The sequence below is a fragment of the Medicago sativa genome, chromosome 2 (genome assembly GCF_051527215.1).
Source record: "Medicago sativa cultivar Bolivia chromosome 2, Bolivia_mono, whole genome shotgun sequence".
Lineage (NCBI taxonomy): Eukaryota > Viridiplantae > Streptophyta > Magnoliopsida > Fabales > Fabaceae > Medicago > Medicago sativa.
In genome coordinates this window covers 30,632,069-30,651,541 of record NC_140750.1, presented here as the reverse complement: position 1 = coordinate 30,651,541, position 19,473 = coordinate 30,632,069, and the positions used below count along the sequence as shown (strand labels likewise).

Here is a 19,473-nt window from a genome sequence, read left to right as displayed (position 1 = left end):
TATATATATATATATATATATTTTATAGTTTATGTTTTTATCTTTTTGTATTTTGTCTTAATTATCATGTGTAACTAGATATTTATAGGCTAGGGTTCTAAGATGAACCTCTATTTGTTTTGTTGGATAATTATTTAATTTAATTTAATGTCGTTTATTTTAGTATATTTTTTGTTCTCTATCAAGTTTTATTAGGATTAGTTTATTCCGGCGAAGTGCAACCCTAGATTAGGTACTTAGGTTGTGACAGGGCTTAATATTGATATTACTATCTAGATGCTTATATCTTGTATACTAATATCTACTTATCTAGGAAGTACGTAGCTAATAACTAGACGAAAGATACTGAAAACGAGTTGACCCTAGTAGTAAGTACTTAGGTGGTGACATTGCTAATACTGAGTAAAATCTGTTGAACCTAGGATGTACGTAGTTATTAATTAGGAAAAACAAGCACTAAGGGGAGTGAACCAATCCTAGTGAGACCATTGTTCTCAACCTCTTGGTAAGGTAGACGCTGATAGGACTGTCCATTTGTAGAACTGCAAAGGGGAGAAGGAGAGTGTGCTATGAGTGTCCTAAGATTCATAGATGGGAAAACCTTCGGGAACATTGGCCTTCATTTTCCTTTGGAAACCTAGGAACGCCAATTTAAATTTATGTTTCAATTACCTTTGAATTAGAAAGACCCCGCATGTAAGAATCACCGTGCGATCGGCAGTTGCAGTTAGTCATCAGAGGGATAGATTTAGATTAACCGTTATGGTGTAGACCGCGCATGTAAGGATCCATGTGCGATCAGTAGGTGCAGCTTGACACCAGACTGGGTTAGAACATCTGAACGGCCTCATCACTTATATAGTCTACTTAAGATAACTAAACGTGACATGAATGTTTTTTACTTCCAACAAAATAAAAAGGGGGATTCAAAGAGTCATAACCATTGCTTACTATTCTGCAACCAAACAGGTAACTTGCTCTGTTGCAAACAGATAAAAATTGCAATCTCTAACCCTTATCTCTTTTATTTTATATCGTCAACTTAAAATAAGTAACATGAATTGTTTGGATGAAACGACAATCCCGGTGGATCCGATACTCTAGTTATCACTTTATTACTTGGTAAACGATTTGGTACACTTGCCTAATCCGACCATCAAGTCAACTTTATGCTATTTTAAAATAAATAAATATTTTTATAATATATACTAATTTTGAATCACCATTTAAAAAAATGTTTCTTTATAATTTAAATGTTAATGATAATTAAATATTAATGATTGAATATTAATTACAATTTTATCCTTCAGTTTTCATAACTTCAAAAAAGCAAAAATTGGGTTTTTGGTCCAAATCAAAAGGTGCTGCTTGCTAAAATAGACCTTCATGAAAATGAGTGGGTCTATTGTAGCAAACCCCATATATATATATATAATGGGGGACTAGGACAAAACCCTCAAAAAGGATGAAAAACAAGGAATGGAAACCAAACAACCTAAGGAAACAAGTAGTTAGGTAAGCTATTTATATCTCTGAAGAAATCTAAGTGTAGGAAGGAAGGAAGAGCCTCGAACCCAGAAACTCCGGAGAGTGCATAACCATGATTAGCTAATAAATCCGCACAACAATTTCCTTCTCGGTAAATATGCGAACACATAGTAGTAAGACCAAGCTTAAGGCAATTATGCCAACGGTTCTACAATCAAAATGGTATCAAATCCTGATTCTTGAAGGCTAACACGGCGCTCGAAGAGTCAGTCACTAACCAAATCATGCGCCAACTAAACTGAGCAGAAAACTCCATTGCTAAGATTAAATCAGTAAGCTTTGCCTCATACACAGTAACTTCACGTAGATTGGCAGCAAAACAACCCAAAAAGGAGCCTTTATCCCCACTCCAATCAAAGTTTTTAATCCAACGATCCAACATAGACAAGAGTTTGATCAGCCAACGATAGACATGAAAAGAGTAAACCAACAGGTCATGAATAATCAATTTTACTAGTTGAACTCTCACCATAAACGATAAAAGAGATCATTTCCAAGTAGCAAGCTTAACCTTAATAAAAAGGAATAAAAATAGGCTTACCCTGAAAAATAGGGAAACCAAGTAATAAAAAGGAATGGAACCAGCCGCAAAGCCTGACATATGGGCAAGCATATGTATGCGCGTAGCAGTCATAGCACCATTAAACAATTTTCTCTTATCAAAATTCACCAACCGACCTAAAGCTTCATAATAAGATGTAAAAACCCGCAGTAAGCAGCGGACATTTTTCTTCATCCCAATACAACAAATAAGCACATCATCAGTATAAAGAATATGTGTAGGCAAAGAAACACCGCGACAATAAGACATTGGAACCAAAGTACCAAAAACACGCTCCAATTCAAGGGCACAACTCAAGACCTCCTCGGCAAGACAAAAAAGAAGGGGGGAGAGAGGGTCTCCCTGTCGTACACCCCTCTTGGAATAGAAAAACCAACAACATTACCATTCACCAAAATAGAAAGATGGTCAGAGTGCAAAATAGTAGAAATCCATTCACAAAAACTAGTTTCAAATCCAAAGTGTCAAATGTTTTTCTAATATCAACCTTGATAGCTATATTACCTCCAAACTGCTTCTTGGTCAATAAATTAATGGCCTCCGAAGCAAGAATAACAGAGTCAGAAATGAGACGATCTCAAACAAAGCCTCTTTCCTGAGGTAAAATAATGTGCATGCAAATAACTGCTAGCCTATCCGAGAATCTTTGTCACAATATTGAACTGAAAAATGGCAAGAGCAATGAGACATAAATTTTTAATGGTACAAGCACCAGGAACCTTAGGTATAAAAACAATAATATTACATTCAAGTTAAGAATCAAAACCCTCGTGTACAAAAAATCTTGGAACGATCATACCGCATCATGCGCAACGATATCCCAATAAAGTTGAAAGAAATGTCCCCCAAACACATCATGTCTGGGAGCACCATCCCCATTCAAATCAAATACTGCTGCATTAATCTCATCAATCGAAGGAATTGAGGTCAGCCGATTATTCTCCTCAGCAGAAACCATAGAATTTAAATATTTTATTATTAATGTTATAATTTGGAGTATAAAACTCACTTTTAAATAATCATACTTAATTGACTTAAGTAATTTTTCACGTATTTTAATTTTATTTTGGGTTGTTTCATATTTTATAATAGGGTTTAAAACTACATGTTAATAAATTGTGGATAAAAAAAGCGAAAAAATATGTATTCAAGTTTTGATTATATTAAAACGGGCCAACAATACTATTTTTGTTCGAAGTGTGTTAGATTCATTTTTTTGCTAGATTATTTGTAATAAAAAAATTTATCGAGTGAATAAAGTGTAGATTTTAACATAAAAGGAGAGAAAAATGTAATTCAAGCTTCTCTCAAGGAAGGTGAGTTAATTATTTTCTAATATGTTTTAAATAAGAGGGGAGAGAAGTGTATATTTTAACATAAAAGGAGAGGGAAGTGTAATTCAAGCATATTTGATGGAAGGGAGTGTAATTTACTCTATTTTATATTTTTATTTATTTTTGAGGGGAAAATTTAAATTAAAAAATATTCTATATTTTTGGACTGAAAAATATATTTTTTATTTATTTTAACATTTACTTATTTTATGAATATTATTTATTTATTGTGGTCAGCAAAGAAGAATGCATGTATGTGTGTCAGCAAATGTAATATACCTTAGAATAAATGGCATCTTACTTATCGATTCTAGGCATCTTATTAGAGATCCCACCCACCCTCATTTCTCTGTTCCTCCCACTCCTTATATCTTCACCCTCCTCAATCCATCTCTCTTATTCAATTCATTCCTCTCAAACACACACACACCACAAACCTAAACCAAAACAATAAAGATAATGAACCTCTTGTTAGATTCCAACGTTGAGGCTTTAGCCTTCAACTACTTAAACTTTGGTTTAATCACAATTCTCAACAACTTATGGACTTGGCTTGCTATCACCGCCGCTCTCAGCTTCTGGAAGATTCGCTCATCCGGTTGTCCCAAATCACTAGACCCGGTTTCAGTAAAACCGGATCAAGGTGTCTCAGTTTCCGGTGTTACATCTCCGCTGGAAATAAAACCACACCAAAGTGTCTTAATTTCCACCGTTACAGATGAAAATGTAACGTTGAAAACTGAGACACCTCGTAAAATATCATCAAATGAATTTGATGATGTTGACGGTGTGAGGAAGGGGAAGTTTACGTTGTATTACCAAGAGGACATGCAATGTGGATTCAACAAGAGTAGTAGTAATTGTTACGGGCAATTGCCGGTTGTTAAAGGGTGGGAACCGGAAGTTGAAGGTGAGTGGTGGAAATGTTGGGAGAAGGCATTAAGGTTGAGAAATGGAGAGAATGAGAATGGGTGGTACACGTGTCAAGATTTAACGGAGCTTAATGGAAACGTGGTTAAATTTTGGGACGGTGGGTTAACGTTTGTTGGTAGTTGCATCACAAATGAATCATGGTCCAGTTCCAGATGTATGTCTTTTGAATGATAATAATAATGAAGAAAAAAAAGTAGAAATAGCTTTTTTATATTAGGTGTAGTTAGGTGTATGTCGTGTTTGATTAATAATAATCTCTCCATTAAGATTTTAGAGAGGTTATTTAGATTTGAGAATGTATATATGGTAATTTGGTAGTGCGGTTTGGAAATTTTGGAGGATGAAATTAGTCATCTTTGTTGTACACGCAAGTGATTCTCAAATTTGAAATGAAATTGGCCAAAAGCAAAGCTTTGCGTATGTCTTTGGGGAGGAGATTGTCTCCAGTTTTTTTCTCTCATGTGTAATCTAAGCCCTCCATTAACCCTCTATTAAATAGATGAGAGAGTGTTTTTGTAACAATAAAAAGGAGAGAGAGTATAATCAAAGGTGGATAGTTAAACACTGTAGAAAACTGGAGGTATCTCCACTGGAGAGGATCCACTCCCATGTCTTTGAATCTTTCCTTTTTTTCAAGTAGTCTAGCGGCTGGAGAAATTCACCTTAAAGGTGAAATTATGAGGTGTCCAGAGTTCGAACCCCGGCCCCTGCATACATAATGCATTATTCTTTACCAAATGAGTTAAGCTCACGGGAACAATCTTTCCTTCTATCTCATGTCATAATTTTTATTATCAAGGTTTTCTACCTTATGTCATTATTATCCTTAATTTTTTTTTTTACTTTTTTTTGTTAGAAGAAAAAAGTTTGACCAAAAATAATAATTTTAATAAATTAGTTGAATCTTTGTTTTTTGAGAGGATAGATTAGTTGAATCTGTTTAAAGCTTTTAAAATTAAAACAAAATAAAAGAATTAAATAAAATCGAGATACTTCTTTTTGACCGATAATAAATGTAATAGACAACACAAAAGTTTTGTTTTTCATATGTAATCAAAATCAACTTATTTTATTAATAATAACAGTATCAAATCAAGATGGCATATAATCATGAATTTAAGAAGTAACATATGATAATGATGCTCTAAATAATAAATGTAATATAATCATTTCATTAATAAAAACAAGGCTTAATACATCCCCAGGTCCCTTAACTTATTTTTTCTTCTCACTTCAGTCCCTTAACTATTAAATGTGTCAATTTGGTCCTTAAAAAACGAAAAATTCATCGATTTGGTCCAATTTTATTAATTTTAAATCCGTAAAAAAGAAGACCGTTGGATCAAGGAAGTTCATCATATCTTACCGTGTACCACCAACACCTAAGTATCTGAAATTTAATTTTTAAAAATAATATAAATACGTTTATATTAATTTAGAAATAAAAAAATCTAAAAAATTTTAAAATTAATTTTCAAAAATAAAAAAATTCTAAAAAATTTGAATAAATTGGAAAATTAATTTTCAAAAATAAAAAAAATCTAAAAAATTGGAAAATTAATTTTCAAAAATAAAAAAAAATTCTAAAAATATGAAAAACATTTATGGTTAATGTATTAAAAACATCAAATCCTTCTACATGTTTGCCGTTCCTCCTCCTTCTTATTCTTCTTCTTCTCAGATCTCTCCTTTTCCTTCCTCCTCTTCTTCTTCTTTGATGTTCCATTCAATCATTCATCAATTCATTTTCTTCAAATTGAATTTCTGGAAAACAAAATTCTGGAAAACGGCATGGTCGAAATTCAGATCGAAATCCACCCAAATCCCTCTCGTTTTATTATCTGGATCCGCCTTGTGATCTTCAGTTGCCGCTGCAATCAAGTATGCCTATATCATATTCGATTTCTGATCTCTTTTCATATCAAGTCGAAGTGGTCGTTGTCGTGCGCTTGTGTTGTTCATATTTCTTTAATTTTCTGGTTTTTTTGTTGTTTTTGTTCGTTGACAAACAATTCCATAAAGCTTTTGTGATGTGTTGAATCAATTTGGGATAAATTTCGATTGCCTTGAATCAATTCTTGCTTGTTTTTCTTCTTCTGTTTGTGTTGAATCAATTTGAGAAAAATTGGTTTGAGTAAAAAACTGGATTTATTGCTTTAGATTGCGGAGGTGGTTATGGTGGTAGAGGTGGTGGTGGTGGTTATGGCAGTGGTTATGAACCTGTCGAATCTTTTCGGTTTGATTTTGGGTTTTTTTAAAGTTTGATTCTTTCTATTTTGAGGGGTTTATGTTACTAGGTTTGCATATGAGAATCTGGGTATGGTTGGAGGAAGAAGCTTGATATTGGAAGGAATTATGTTACTGGATCTTGGGATTTTTGTTGTTGTGTAGTGAGATATGGATTTGATGAATTTTTGGTAAAGGAGGAACTTGGTGTTGAAGATGATGATTGAAGAATGATGAATTTTAATCATCAGAATTTTAATCATGAAAAATTTTAATTTTTTATTTCGAAAATCTATTAAAATAAATTATCATAATTTTAAAAATGATTTAAAATAAATTATCATAATTTTTTTCAAATTTTTTAGAATTTTTTTTTTTATTTTTGAAAATTAATTTTCCAATTTTTTAGAATTTTTTTATTTTTGAAAATTAATTTTAAAATTTTTTAGATTTTTTTATTTCTAAATTAATATAAATTGATTTATATTATTTTTAAAAATTAAATTTCAGATACTTAGGTGTTGGTGGCACACGGTAAGATATGATGAACTTCCTTGATCCAACGGTCTTCTTTTTTACAAATTTAAAATTAATAAAATTGGACCAAATCGATGAATTTTTGTGTTTTTAAGGACCAAATTGACACATTTAATAGTTAAGGGACTGAAGTGAGAAGAAAAAATAAGTTAAGGGACCTGGGGATATATTAAGCCTAAAAACAAACAAAAAGTAAATAAACTTTCTTTCTCTAAACATTTTTTCTCTGACTTCTCACTAGAAAATCCACCATCCTCCATCCCTCCCTATCTTATCCAAACACATTTTGCTCAAGATGTAGATGGTGAGTCTGGTGGTGCGACGAGGAGCTCCTTCCTTCGCACCATCGTCACTTTCCGTTGAGTAGGTTGACCTCCTTCCGATGGCCACTCCTCCGCATTTAATCCTCCTCCTTCGTTGTTCCTTTGAGCCGTCGACATCTTGCAAGGAACGTGGTTGTTGTTGTCTAAGCCTTCAAGATAGAAAGTATGCAATCGAGGAAATAGCAACACATGTGAGTCAATTGAAACGTTTTGCAAGTGGTAGTGACAATTTTTTTAGTTTTCATAACAAGTATGCAATTGAGGAAATAGCAACATATGTGAGTCGATTGAAACATTTTGCAATGGTAGTGACACTTTTTCTAGTTTTGATTGGAAGGCTAAGGGAGTTGCAGAGGATTAGATAAATATTATTCAAAATGAGGAGAGAATGCAAGAAGAGTGTTGTATGTGGGGCTCTCACACCTTTGGTTGTGTTTTTGTAACCATTAACGATAGAGGTTGTTGGTATTAGTACCACAAGGAGGTGATTATTGGTGTTGTTTTGCGTTAACGGTGATGTGGGTGTGGTTATTAGTGTTAGTAACACAACGTGGTGGTTGTTGATGTTGGGTTACGAGTTCGAATGGTAATGGTGTTTATTGCGTTGTTATCTGGACCATCTATGCCACTGCCAGCTCGTGCCAGTTTTGGGCCCTTTTTCAATCTGGTTCAATTTGCGCCTAAGTCCATAAGTCCATAATTTTTTTTGGCCTGGATCGTAAAAAACCAAGTCTAAAGACAACCAATCCTTTTGGCTTGAGACCATGTAAAAATTGAGTCGGGCGAGTTAACTCGTTGAGTTTTTTATCAGCATACTATTAACACATTCATCTAATTTTTGAAAGTAAAAAAAGGTCATTATAACATGTGTTCTAAGCGCACATGTTAAAATTCCACAAATAGCAATATTTTATTGAGAAAAATTAATTTTCAACTATTTGAGAAATAAATTGACTCAATTTCCAATACATAATTAATATTTTTCCAATACATAATTAATATTTTTAGCATTTTAAAAAAATAGTATTAATTTTTTGTCAAAAAAAAAGTATTAATTTATATTCAATGTTTTTTATTGGAATTTATATTTAGTGTTATGTAAATATAATTACACTTACATCTAATTATATATATATATATATATATATATATATATATATATATATATATATATATATATATATATCTCCATAAATAGATAATTGTGAGAAACAAAAATAACAAAATGTTATATAACAAAAAATAAGTGAAAAAACTAAAAAAAGAAAGGAAAACCTTTCAAAAAAAAAAGAAAGGAAAAAAAAGGGTCAGGCTAGCACAATAGCCCACACAATTCTTTGTGGACGAATTGAGCTCAATAATGTGTAGTCCAAAACAATCGGATTTGGCTGACATGACCCATTTATGCAATTGAGCCGAGTCAGACCAGTTCATTTGACAGCTCTAGTCACATATGAAAGACACATTAATGTCATGTTAGATTTCACCTCAAATTGTTTGCTTCAACTTCTTGGCCACCCATCTCCTTGTTGCTACCATGAACTTGAACAATCTACAACATGTATCATTCGAAACAAATGTCTATATCGATAATCATGCATCTTCAAATTTTCAATAAAAGTAGTGATATATGTACAACTCTTTGGTACAACTATTATGACAACTTTGATTTTCTCTCTTTTGATTGGTCAAAAATATTAGAGAGAGAAAAAGGAAGAGAGAGAATAAGAAGATAATGTGAGTATGAGAGAAAAAGTTGTCAAAAAGTTGTTAGAAAATGGTTGTACAAATACTATCATTTCTCTTTCAATAAAGGAGAGAATGGAGTTTGGAAAGAAGGTCCCAATAAATGAAAGGGTGTGAGAGAGAGATGGCTAAGTAAAGGCAAAAAATGAAGTGCCCTACTCAATTGGACGAGTAATAATGCGAGAGTAAGACGCAACAAAAAGCAATAGTACATGATAAGCGTTTAGCTTAGTTGGGTAAAGTGGTACGACTTGTAATGAGTAGTTGTCATATCTGTTGCTAGCCACATATTTAAATTTGGATCTGCAACTTGAAGTGGACAGTGGTTGATTCATGATTCATGTATATTAAGGTCTAAAATTGAGAGACGCAATGTATTGCAGTTGTAATATCAATATCAAAATTGCAGAAGTTTTTCATAATCAAATTGTGACACTAATTGTGTTTATATTTCAGCTTTGTTAATATTTTGGAATTTTGGTAATATAGTATAGGGTAAAATGTGGTTGAGTAAGTCATCTGGTTTTAGTTAAGGAATAAGAAAACAAACTCGAAAGTAGATTTTAATTTAACATCTGATTACCAACATCTGTCGTTAAAGAAAATTATAGATGAAAAGATAATTCTAATTTAATAGCATTTCATTATGTCAACATCAAATTAATTAGGAAACTTTTAAAAACTTATATGGTGACAAGATTTTTGATATAGGGTTTGGACACACATAAAAATACTTATCATTTAATTATTTAAAAAATATACATTATTTAACTTTTTTTTCTCTTACCATATTAAACATCTTTAAAAAAGAGCGAAAATGATTATAGATTGTTACTATGGTAGAACAGTCAATTATCGATTGGCGGAAGAGTCACGTTAATTAAACTCGAATTTTACCCTCTTTACCTCTGTAGTTTTTTCAATTTTTACGTTGTGATCAAAGAGTTCATCAAGGTGTTATCGTGAGGATGATTTTTAAATAGGATGGACGAAAATTTGAAGGTGAAATTTTACTGTTAGTGGTATATTCTCATTTGATGTCTTCACCGAGTATGAGATTTTAAACCACTGATAGGTATAAGGTCTTTTTTTTTTTTTTTTTTTTAAGAAAGTATAGGTATAAGGTTAAAGTATTGATTAGTAAATGTGTATTTATTTGAGGCCGTGAATTAAAAGACAAGGTTACTCATGTTGTCAATGGGACGGATGATGTAGGAGTCCGGAGATGCTCTTGCTCTCTCATCCATGTACCTCATTAATTAAAACCGGTTTTGGTCCTCTCATTATCTTTCTTCCACCACAAATAGTTTATGTCTCTCAATTATGTATATACGAATTTCCACATATCTCTGTGATGACCCTAAGTCACATAAATGATTAATTAATATTCAATAAAGTAACAAAGTTATGGGTAATATTCATAATCATTTGGGAATATGCTAACTAGACTTCTTAATCTTATAGCATATCCTATCTATCTATAAATAAAGAAGGAGAAAATCACAAACCTAAGCCAATGAAATTGTCAAGTTGTTGGCCGCCGTATATACAAGTGATGTAGACTACATCATGCATGTCCTTAAAAAAAATAAAAATAATCATGCATGTGATATATGTACCCGTCACCATCATACATTTGATGATTGAGGTTTGCTTGAAACTATTCGCTGATTCATTTTGTGATGCTGAAAATAACATATACCTTAGTTAAATATAAAATAATAATTTGTATCAAAATATATAAAATAATATTTGCTTTTGAAACATCACTTGAATTGGTCTAATACTGTTGACTTAGGAACTAAGACACGTGCTCTTCACAATGTCTCGTGTTTGCTTCTCTCTTATGTCAATTTCGATTGATTAGTTTTACTTCGTTAAAAAAATGTTTTTGAAGTAGAAGTTGGGGGTGGACCCTGTTAGTAGTTAGCTATGTTAGATTTATGGATTAAATTTAATTAATTACATAAAAGATAATGTAAATGAATAATATGTATTAATTGAGTCGTAACTGGAGACAAGCCGTAAGGGGTTGAATTGTTTTCTCATGTAATCCTGTGGAGAGCACAGACGAAGCTAGAAGGGGGATCAACATATGCCACGGTCCTCCCAGGAATGTTAATTTTTTTTAGTAGTATACAATTATTTATTTTAGTCTCCATATTTATTTTTTTGAACTTTATTGTATACTCGATCCTTTTTACTCATTATATTGAGTCTTAAACACTTAATTTTCAACTAATGTTTTTTGAATTAAAGGAGTTAAATGTTCAAAGCAAATTAGAAACCATTAGTAAAAGAAATACAAGCTTAATCCCCCAAGATGAGCAAATGTCGAAAATCCAAAACTAAATTAAACATCTTTAAAGAAACGGACCGATTAAGACCATATTTGATAGAGCCAACCGCTTAATTAAATTAACAAACATGCTGTCAATGAAAATCAGACGACAGAGGACATAACACATTAACTTGAGAAAATAAATGATTTAAACATGTAAAACACTCAACACCCATTAGATCAGAACACACATTCAAGGGACTGACAACCCTAATTTCACCAAGGCTTCTCTTAAGATCTCCTCGATCGCTCCAAATGATCCTCGATCAACAATGTACACAATTTACTGTATTTTGAAATCTCTATTAAAATAATCTAATAAGATATGGTCAGGATCTGTTGTATATTATTTGGGAGTTCTCTGAATAAAGAAGAATAAAGTCGTGTAAGTGTCGTGCAAAGTGCTGATGTTCCTTCCTAATTGGTGTGGTCTTTGGTCAAGTCATCAAAATGATTTTAGAGAAATGATATTTGTACAACCACTTTCTTATAACTTTTTGACAACTTTCTCTCACATACTCACATTATATTCATATTATCTCTCTTCCTTTCTCTCTCTCTCTCTCTCTCTCTCTCTCTCTCTCTCTCTCTCTCTCTCTCTCTCTCTCTCTCTATTGTTTTGGACCAATGAGAAGAGAGAAAATGAAAGTTGTCAACAAAGTTGTTACAAATGATTGTGCATATATCATTACTCATGATTTTAACACATGAAAAGGGAGGATAAAATTCCAAGGTCTTGGAGTCTTTCTTTGAACCTTAGACTACACATTCAAACATAAAATGTGAAGATGTGATTTACAAGAGTTCCGGTGAATCCAAAAGTGATAGTGAGAAATAGAGTTCTAGCGGTCCTCTTTGAGAGAAAGAGGGTTTTGTTTCAATCATAAACAGGGCCGGCCCAATATATTCTTACGTCTAAAGTGAAATTTAAATAGAGGTCTTTTAAGTGCGTTTAGAGAGAATGAGACAAAATTAACAAAAAAATTTCATAAGTTCCCTCAATCGAAATTAATTCTATATGATGTATGTTAGACACTTAATAAATATGAGTATTTTGTCAGCTAGAAATCAAACTTTGGTTTGTCACATTGTGAGAGTATATCCTCTTTCGCTATAATCAACTCCGTCAGTGGACGACCTTTTTAATATATATATATATATGTGTGTGTGTGTGTGTGTGTGTGTGTGTGTGTGTGTGTGTGTGTGTGTGTGTGTTTGTGTGTGTGTGTGTGTGTGGGCGCGTGTAACACCCCGTTTTTCCCAACATGAAAATTTCATAATAAATCAGAGTACTTCAATCATAAACGAAATGTCGCATACTTTTTGTAAGTCATAAAATAGATAATAATAATTATCCTTTAAAATTCAACATCACAAAATCTGAAACTTCGTAGCGGAAATTAGTTCAACATAATAAAAGTCTTGGCACGCAGGCCTTATTAGAAAATTCCATAAATTTTGGTTCAATACTTATTCATAAAAGACACGTAAGGAATAGAAGTAAAAGCAAGCCCCATCCCGTTACGTATCAGAGCACCTAGACACAAGGTGAGGAGTCCACTCACGAACGCCTCTAGTCTTTATTACCTGCAAGTTACCCATACGAAGGGCAACATTTTCAAGCAGAAGGGGTGAGATTTCACAGTCAATAAATTAAACATATAGTTCATCAAAATGCATTTAACGACATAAAACATCACTAACATATCAACATTTATTACTTAGCATCATATCAATCATAATCAAATATCATCATCAAATATCATCATTAAATCATAATCAAACATCATCTTTTAAATCGTCATCAGACATCATATTCAACTTAACACTTGACTTGACAATGCGACTCTTAACAACATAAATGAGCGTGAATAGGCTCTTCAACATGTGAGCATAAAGCTGCTGGACCTCAAGCCCCCAACGTAGTTTGAGCATTAAGCTGTCGGGCCTCAAGCCCCCATCTTTAATGAGCATGCAATGGAATCAATCTTCCTACAACTTAGACAACTTAACAACATCGTGAACATCTCTTACAATTCCATAAACATGGACAACTTCTTAAATCATTGCAACTTAGACCGACTCATGCAACTTCAAGACATTTAAATGGTCAACATCATTAAACAACAGCAAAATACAACACGTAACAATACTTGAATGTTTCAACATCATTTGAGGAATGAATTACATTAACATAAATTCCATAACACATCAAGATATCACTCATACAACATTACTAATAATCTCATTCATCTAACAGACTTCTGGAAACATCTGGAAGTATCCTAAACAACCCTCATTCTTACTCCTAAGACCAACTCATGACTACACGTGCGAAAAGATCGCAAGGGAAACAAATTGGGCACTAATAGTGTTACTCGCAATGGTGAGTACAATTGCTCGCACCGGCGAGCAAAACGTTCTCTCTGGAACTCCTAAAGGACTTGCTCGCAACGGCGAGCTACTTTGCTCACAATGGCGAGTACTGGGTTTACTCGCAACGGCGAGGGTTCTAGCTCGCAATGGCGAGCGATGAACTTCATCACTCGCAATGGCGAGTGTTCTTGCTCGCAGTGGCGAGCGATTAATGTCAGTACGGCCAGAAACATGTTTTTCTCAAAATTTCACCTAATCTCTTGGTTCTATCATCCAAATATCATCAAATTATCACCCTATGGAATATCTAAGGTCTGTATACAAGTTTTGCATCAATCTAACATATTTTCATGATTCAATCATCAAAATCGGTCTTTAACCCTAATTCTCAATTCTCACAAAAACTCAACCTAATCATGCTAAACCCATTTTTCAGAATCATACCTTTAATAATATTGAAAGTTAGTCTCACCCTTACCTGGTTATGATGAAATCGCAGCTATCCCTCTAGTTCTCCTCTTCTCTGACTTTTCTCCCTTGTTCTCCAAAAGCGTTTCACGTAAAAACGTTTCTAACTTATGTCTGCCCTATTTATCTCTTTGTATTACTCTACTCACCTCTAAACTTACTCATTACACCTCATAGCCCAACTTCTAATATTTTTATTTTATTTTTCATATCTTATTTTATTTAATAATAAAATAAGTCATACCAACATAATAACTTCACAAAATCATATACTCCACATCAATCTCGAAAATCACATAATTTATCTATAAATCATGTAAACTACTTAAATTCTTAAATCATATAAATCGCACATATATAAATCATATAAATATATGTTAAAACTCATCAAATAATTAAATAATTACGACGGGTGTTACAACTCTCCCCAACTTATAGAGTTTTCGTCCTCGAAAATTTACCTCAAGCAAACAACTCTGGATAAGACTCCAGCATCTTACTCTCTAGTTCCCACGTCAAGCTTTCGCCAGTCGCTCCATCCCAAACGACTTTCACAAGAGGTATCTCCTTGCCTCTCAACTTCTTCACTTCACGACCTTCGATCCTCACTGGTAAAGTCTCCACCGTAAGGTTGTCTCTTACTTGCACATCATCTCTCTCGATCACATGGGACGGGTCTGGAACATACTTCCTCAGTTGCGACACATGAAACACATCATGCAAATTTGATAAATGCGGTGGTAAACCCACTCGGTACGCCACCGTTCCGACTCTTTCCGATATCTGATACGGACAAATAAACTTCGGAGTTAACTTCTTTGACTTCAATGCACGACCAACACCGGTCATCGGAGTAACTCTCAAGAACACGTGATCTCCTTCTTGAAACTCAAGGTCCTTCCTACGCTTATCATGGTAACTCTTTTGTCGACTCTGCGACGCTTTCATCTTTTCTTGAATCATCTTTATCTTCTCAGTAGTCTGCTGAACAATCTCTCGTCCTAAAACCACACTTTCACCTGTTTCAAACCAACACAACGGAGTCCTACACCTCCGACCATACAAGGCTTCAAAAGGCGTCATCCCAATACTTGAATGATAACAGTTATTATAGGTGAACTCTATCAACGGAATATGACTATCCCAAGTTCCACCTTGCTCAAGTACACAAACTCTCAACAAGTCTTCGAGTGACTAAATCGTTCTTTCCGACTGACCATATGTTTAAGGATGATAAGCCGAACTCAATCTCAACTTAGAGCCTAAAGCCTCTTGCAAACTCTTCCAAAATCTAGAAGTAAATCTTGGATCTCCATCTGACACAATGCTTGAAGGGACACCATGCAGCTTCACAATGTCTCGAATATAAATTTCCGTCAACTAAGCTACAGGGAAACTAATATTAATCGGAATGAAGTGTGCCGACTTCGCAATCTATCAACAATCACCCAAGTGGCGTCATTCCCTTTTGGAGTATTCGGCAAACTAGTCACAAAATCCATGGATATACTATCCCATTTCCATTCTGGTACATGTAACGGTGTCATCAGACTAGCAGGTTTCTGACGCTCTACTTTCGACTTCTGACAAATCAAACAAGAGTACACGAATTGTGCTACATCACGTTTCAATCCGGACCACCAAAACAACTTCTTTAAGTCATGATACATCTTTGTAGCTCCTGGATGAATACTTAAGCTACTCCTATGACTCTCTTCAAGAATCATCTTCTTCATCTCATCGTTGTCTGGAATACAAATCCTACCTCGAAACCTCAAAGTCATTATCTTCAGTTTGATTACTAGCAACCAACAAGTCCACAAACTTAACATCAACTTTCTGCGCATCTCTAATACTTTTCAAGAAATCATTATCAATTTTCAGCATTCCTAGCTTAACACTCCGAGACGACATTTCACAAACTAAGCTCAAATCTCTAAACTGTTCAAGCAATTCATACTCTTTCACCATCATAGCAGACATATGTAAAGTCTTCCTACTTAAGGCATCCGCAACAACATTGGCTTTACCCGGATGGTAATTCAAACCAAAGTCATAATCTTTCAACAATTCGAGCCACCTTCGCTGTCTCATATTCAATTCCTTCTGATCAAACAAATACTTCAAGCTCTTGTGATCACTAAACACCTTAAATCTCGAACCATACAAGTAATGTCTCCAAATCTTAAGCACAAATACAACTGCAGCTAATTCAAGATCATGAGTAGGATAGTTTCGTTCATGAATTCTCAACTGTCTTGATGCATAAGCAACCACTTTACCATCTTGCATAAGCACACCGCCTAAGCCCAACTTGGACACATCACAATACACTACAAAAGGTTCATCTGGTTTCGGCAAAATCAAAATTGGAGCTGTCGTCAAATGCTTCTTCAATTCATTAAAACTGTTCTCACAATGAACATCCCACACAAAGGTTTTACCTTTACACGTCAACTGCGTTAACGGAAGTGCTAACTTAGAAAATCCTTCTATAAATCTTCGGTAGTAACCTGTTAAACCCAAAAAGCTTCTAATCTCTGTAACCGACTTAGGAGTCTCCCATTGTGATACTGCTTCAACTTTAGACGGATCGACTGCAATACCACAGCCAGAAATAACATGGCCAAGAAAACTTACTTCCTTCAACCAGAATTCACACTTAGACAATTTAGCATACAGCGTCTTCTCTTTCAGCACTTGCAAGACAATTTTCAGATGCTCAGCATGTTCTTCTTCTGTCTTAGAGTAAATCAAAATATCATCGATGAACACAACCACAAGGCGATCCAAAAATGCATGAAAAATGCGATTCATATACTCCATAAACACGCCAAGCGCATTACAAACACCAAAAGGCATCACCTTATATTCATAATGTCCATATCGCGTCCTAAAAGCCGTCTTCTGCATATCCTCATCTTTTACTTTAATCTGGTGATAACCCGACCTCAAGTCAATCTTGCTGAACACACGTGCACCCACTAACTGATCCATCAAGTCATCAATTCTAGGAAGTGGATACCTATTCTTTATAGTTACTTTGTTCAACTGTCGATAGTCAATGCATAACCTCATACTACCATCCTTCTTTTTAACCAACAGTACCGGCGCTCCCCAAGGTGAAACACTTGGTCTTATAAACTTCTTATCAAGCAAATCTTCCAACTGTTTCTTCAACTCAGCCAACTCAGAAGCTGACATACGATAAGGTGTCATAGACACAGGCTTTGTTCCCGAAACAAGATCAATAGAAAATTCAACCTCTCTCTCTGGCGGCACATCAGGAATTTCATCAGGAAAAACTTCAGGGAAATCGCACACCACTTGTAACTTATCAATCATTGCTTGACTCTCCAAGGATAAGGATGCCATCAAAGAAAACATTAAAATTCCATCACGTTCTAACTGCTTTAGTTGCTTAGTAGATAAAAACTCTGCTCCACCTTCCTCTTCAGCAGAAGAGAAATACACCGACTTACTAAAATAATTAATGAGGACATGGTTGTACTCTAACCAGTTCATACCAAGAATCACATCCATTCCACTCAAAGGTAGACAAACTAAATCAATCTCAAAATCATGATCAAACATAGACAAAGGACATCGTAAACAAACGAGAGAAGTGGTTACCGAACCCTTAGCTGGAGTTTCGACAACCATTTCTCTATTCATATCAGACATAGCAAGGCCCAACTTAGAAGCACAATAAAAAGCAACAAAACAATGTGTAGCACCAGTATCAATAATAGCAACTAAAGGAGTATCATTAATATAACAAGTACCTCTGATTAAATGATCCTCATTCTCAGTCTGAGTACCAGTCAAAGCAAAAACTTTTCCTCTGGTCTGAGCCTTCTTCGGATTCTTGCATTGAGACCCAATATGACCCTCTTCATTGCAGTTAAAACACACAACGTCTTCATGTTTACACTCTGCGAGTGTATGTCCTTTACTGCCACAACGAAAGCACCGTTTAATATCCTTAGTGCAAGCATTATTCTTATGGCCTTTCTCGCCACAAGCAAAACAAACGATCTCAGCAGCAACACCTTTCCTATTTGGCCTTCTTTCATCATTAACTCTTCTCTTTCCTTTATCAGCCGGAGCACTGTAAGGCTTTGGGCGACTTTGCTGACTCTTACCTCTCTTCTCACTCACAATCTTATAATGAGCTTTAGTATCATCTTCATAGATTCTGCATCTGCTCACCAAATCAGAAAAATCACGGATCTGTTGGTAACCAATGGCTCGCTTGATGTCAGCACGCAAACCATTCTCAAACTTGATACACTTAGAAAACTCAGCATTGTCACCAGTATAGTGTGGGTAGAACTGAGCCAACTCCACAAATTTCGCTGCATACTTTGTCACCGACATGTCTCCTTGCTTCAGCTCAAGGAACTCGATCTCTTTTCTTCCGTGAACATCCTCAGGAAAATATATGTTTAGGAACTCTCTCTTAAACACATCCCAAGTAATAACCACATCATCTTGCTCTAGGGTAGGTTGGAGGCTCACCCACCAGTCATCAGCTTCCTCCGCCAGCATGTGCGTACCAAAGCGCACCTTCTGATCATCAGTACATTGCATAACTCTGAAAACTCTTTCAATCTCTTTGAGCCATGTCTGTGCTCCATCAAGGTCGTACCTTCCTTTGAAAGTGGGAGGATGATTCCTCAGAAAGGTCTCCAACATTCTCACTTCAGCATTAACACCAGCACCAACATTTGGATGTTGTCCCACAGCTTGGGCCACAGCTTCCAACGCAGCAGCAATCGCAGCATCATTCCTTCCAGCCATTCTAGTCCTCTTATAACAGATAAAATTTGCAGCCTCCAGGTCTCTTCTTCTTCACTGCACAACACACAACAATTAGAATAACATAATAATGGTATTCCAACCGCTAAACGATACTACTTGCCTCATCTACTTGGCCGGACGAACCGACCTGCTCTGATACCAATTGTAACACCCCGTTTTTCCCAACATGAAAATTTCATAATAAATCAGAGTACTTCAATCATAAACGGAATGTCACATACTTTTTGTAAGTCATAAAATAGATAATAATAATTA

At 34.7% G+C, this 19,473-nt stretch overlaps 3 protein-coding genes across 3 annotated transcripts; 1 reads left to right on the top strand and 2 right to left on the bottom strand.

Moving 5' to 3' along the window:
- The first annotated feature begins 1,310 nt into the window (after nucleotides 1-1,310).
- Nucleotides 1,311-4,797, top strand: LOC146946179 (uncharacterized). The gene has a single exon (XM_085744342.1). It carries the CDS (start codon nucleotides 3,904-3,906, stop codon nucleotides 4,546-4,548), a length of 645 nt encoding a protein of 214 aa, XP_085600468.1. The 5' UTR covers nucleotides 1,311-3,903; the 3' UTR covers nucleotides 4,549-4,797.
- Nucleotides 4,798-14,840: 10,043 nt separating this feature from the next.
- LOC146946178 (uncharacterized) lies at nucleotides 14,841-15,418 on the bottom strand. The gene has a single exon (XM_085748873.1). The coding sequence runs from the start codon at nucleotides 15,355-15,357 to the stop codon at nucleotides 14,857-14,859; it is 501 nt and encodes a 166-aa protein (XP_085604999.1). The 5' UTR covers nucleotides 15,358-15,418; the 3' UTR covers nucleotides 14,841-14,856.
- Nucleotides 15,419-17,731: 2,313 nt separating this feature from the next.
- On the bottom strand, nucleotides 17,732-19,239 carry LOC146946177 (uncharacterized). Its single transcript, XM_085748163.1, has 2 exons — nucleotides 18,180-19,239; nucleotides 17,732-17,748 (listed from the first exon to the last, which is right to left on the bottom strand). The coding sequence occupies exons 1-2, from the start codon at nucleotides 19,195-19,197 to the stop codon at nucleotides 17,732-17,734; spliced, it is 1,035 nt and encodes a 344-aa protein (XP_085604289.1). The 5' UTR covers nucleotides 19,198-19,239.
- Nucleotides 19,240-19,473: the final 234 nt, after the last annotated feature.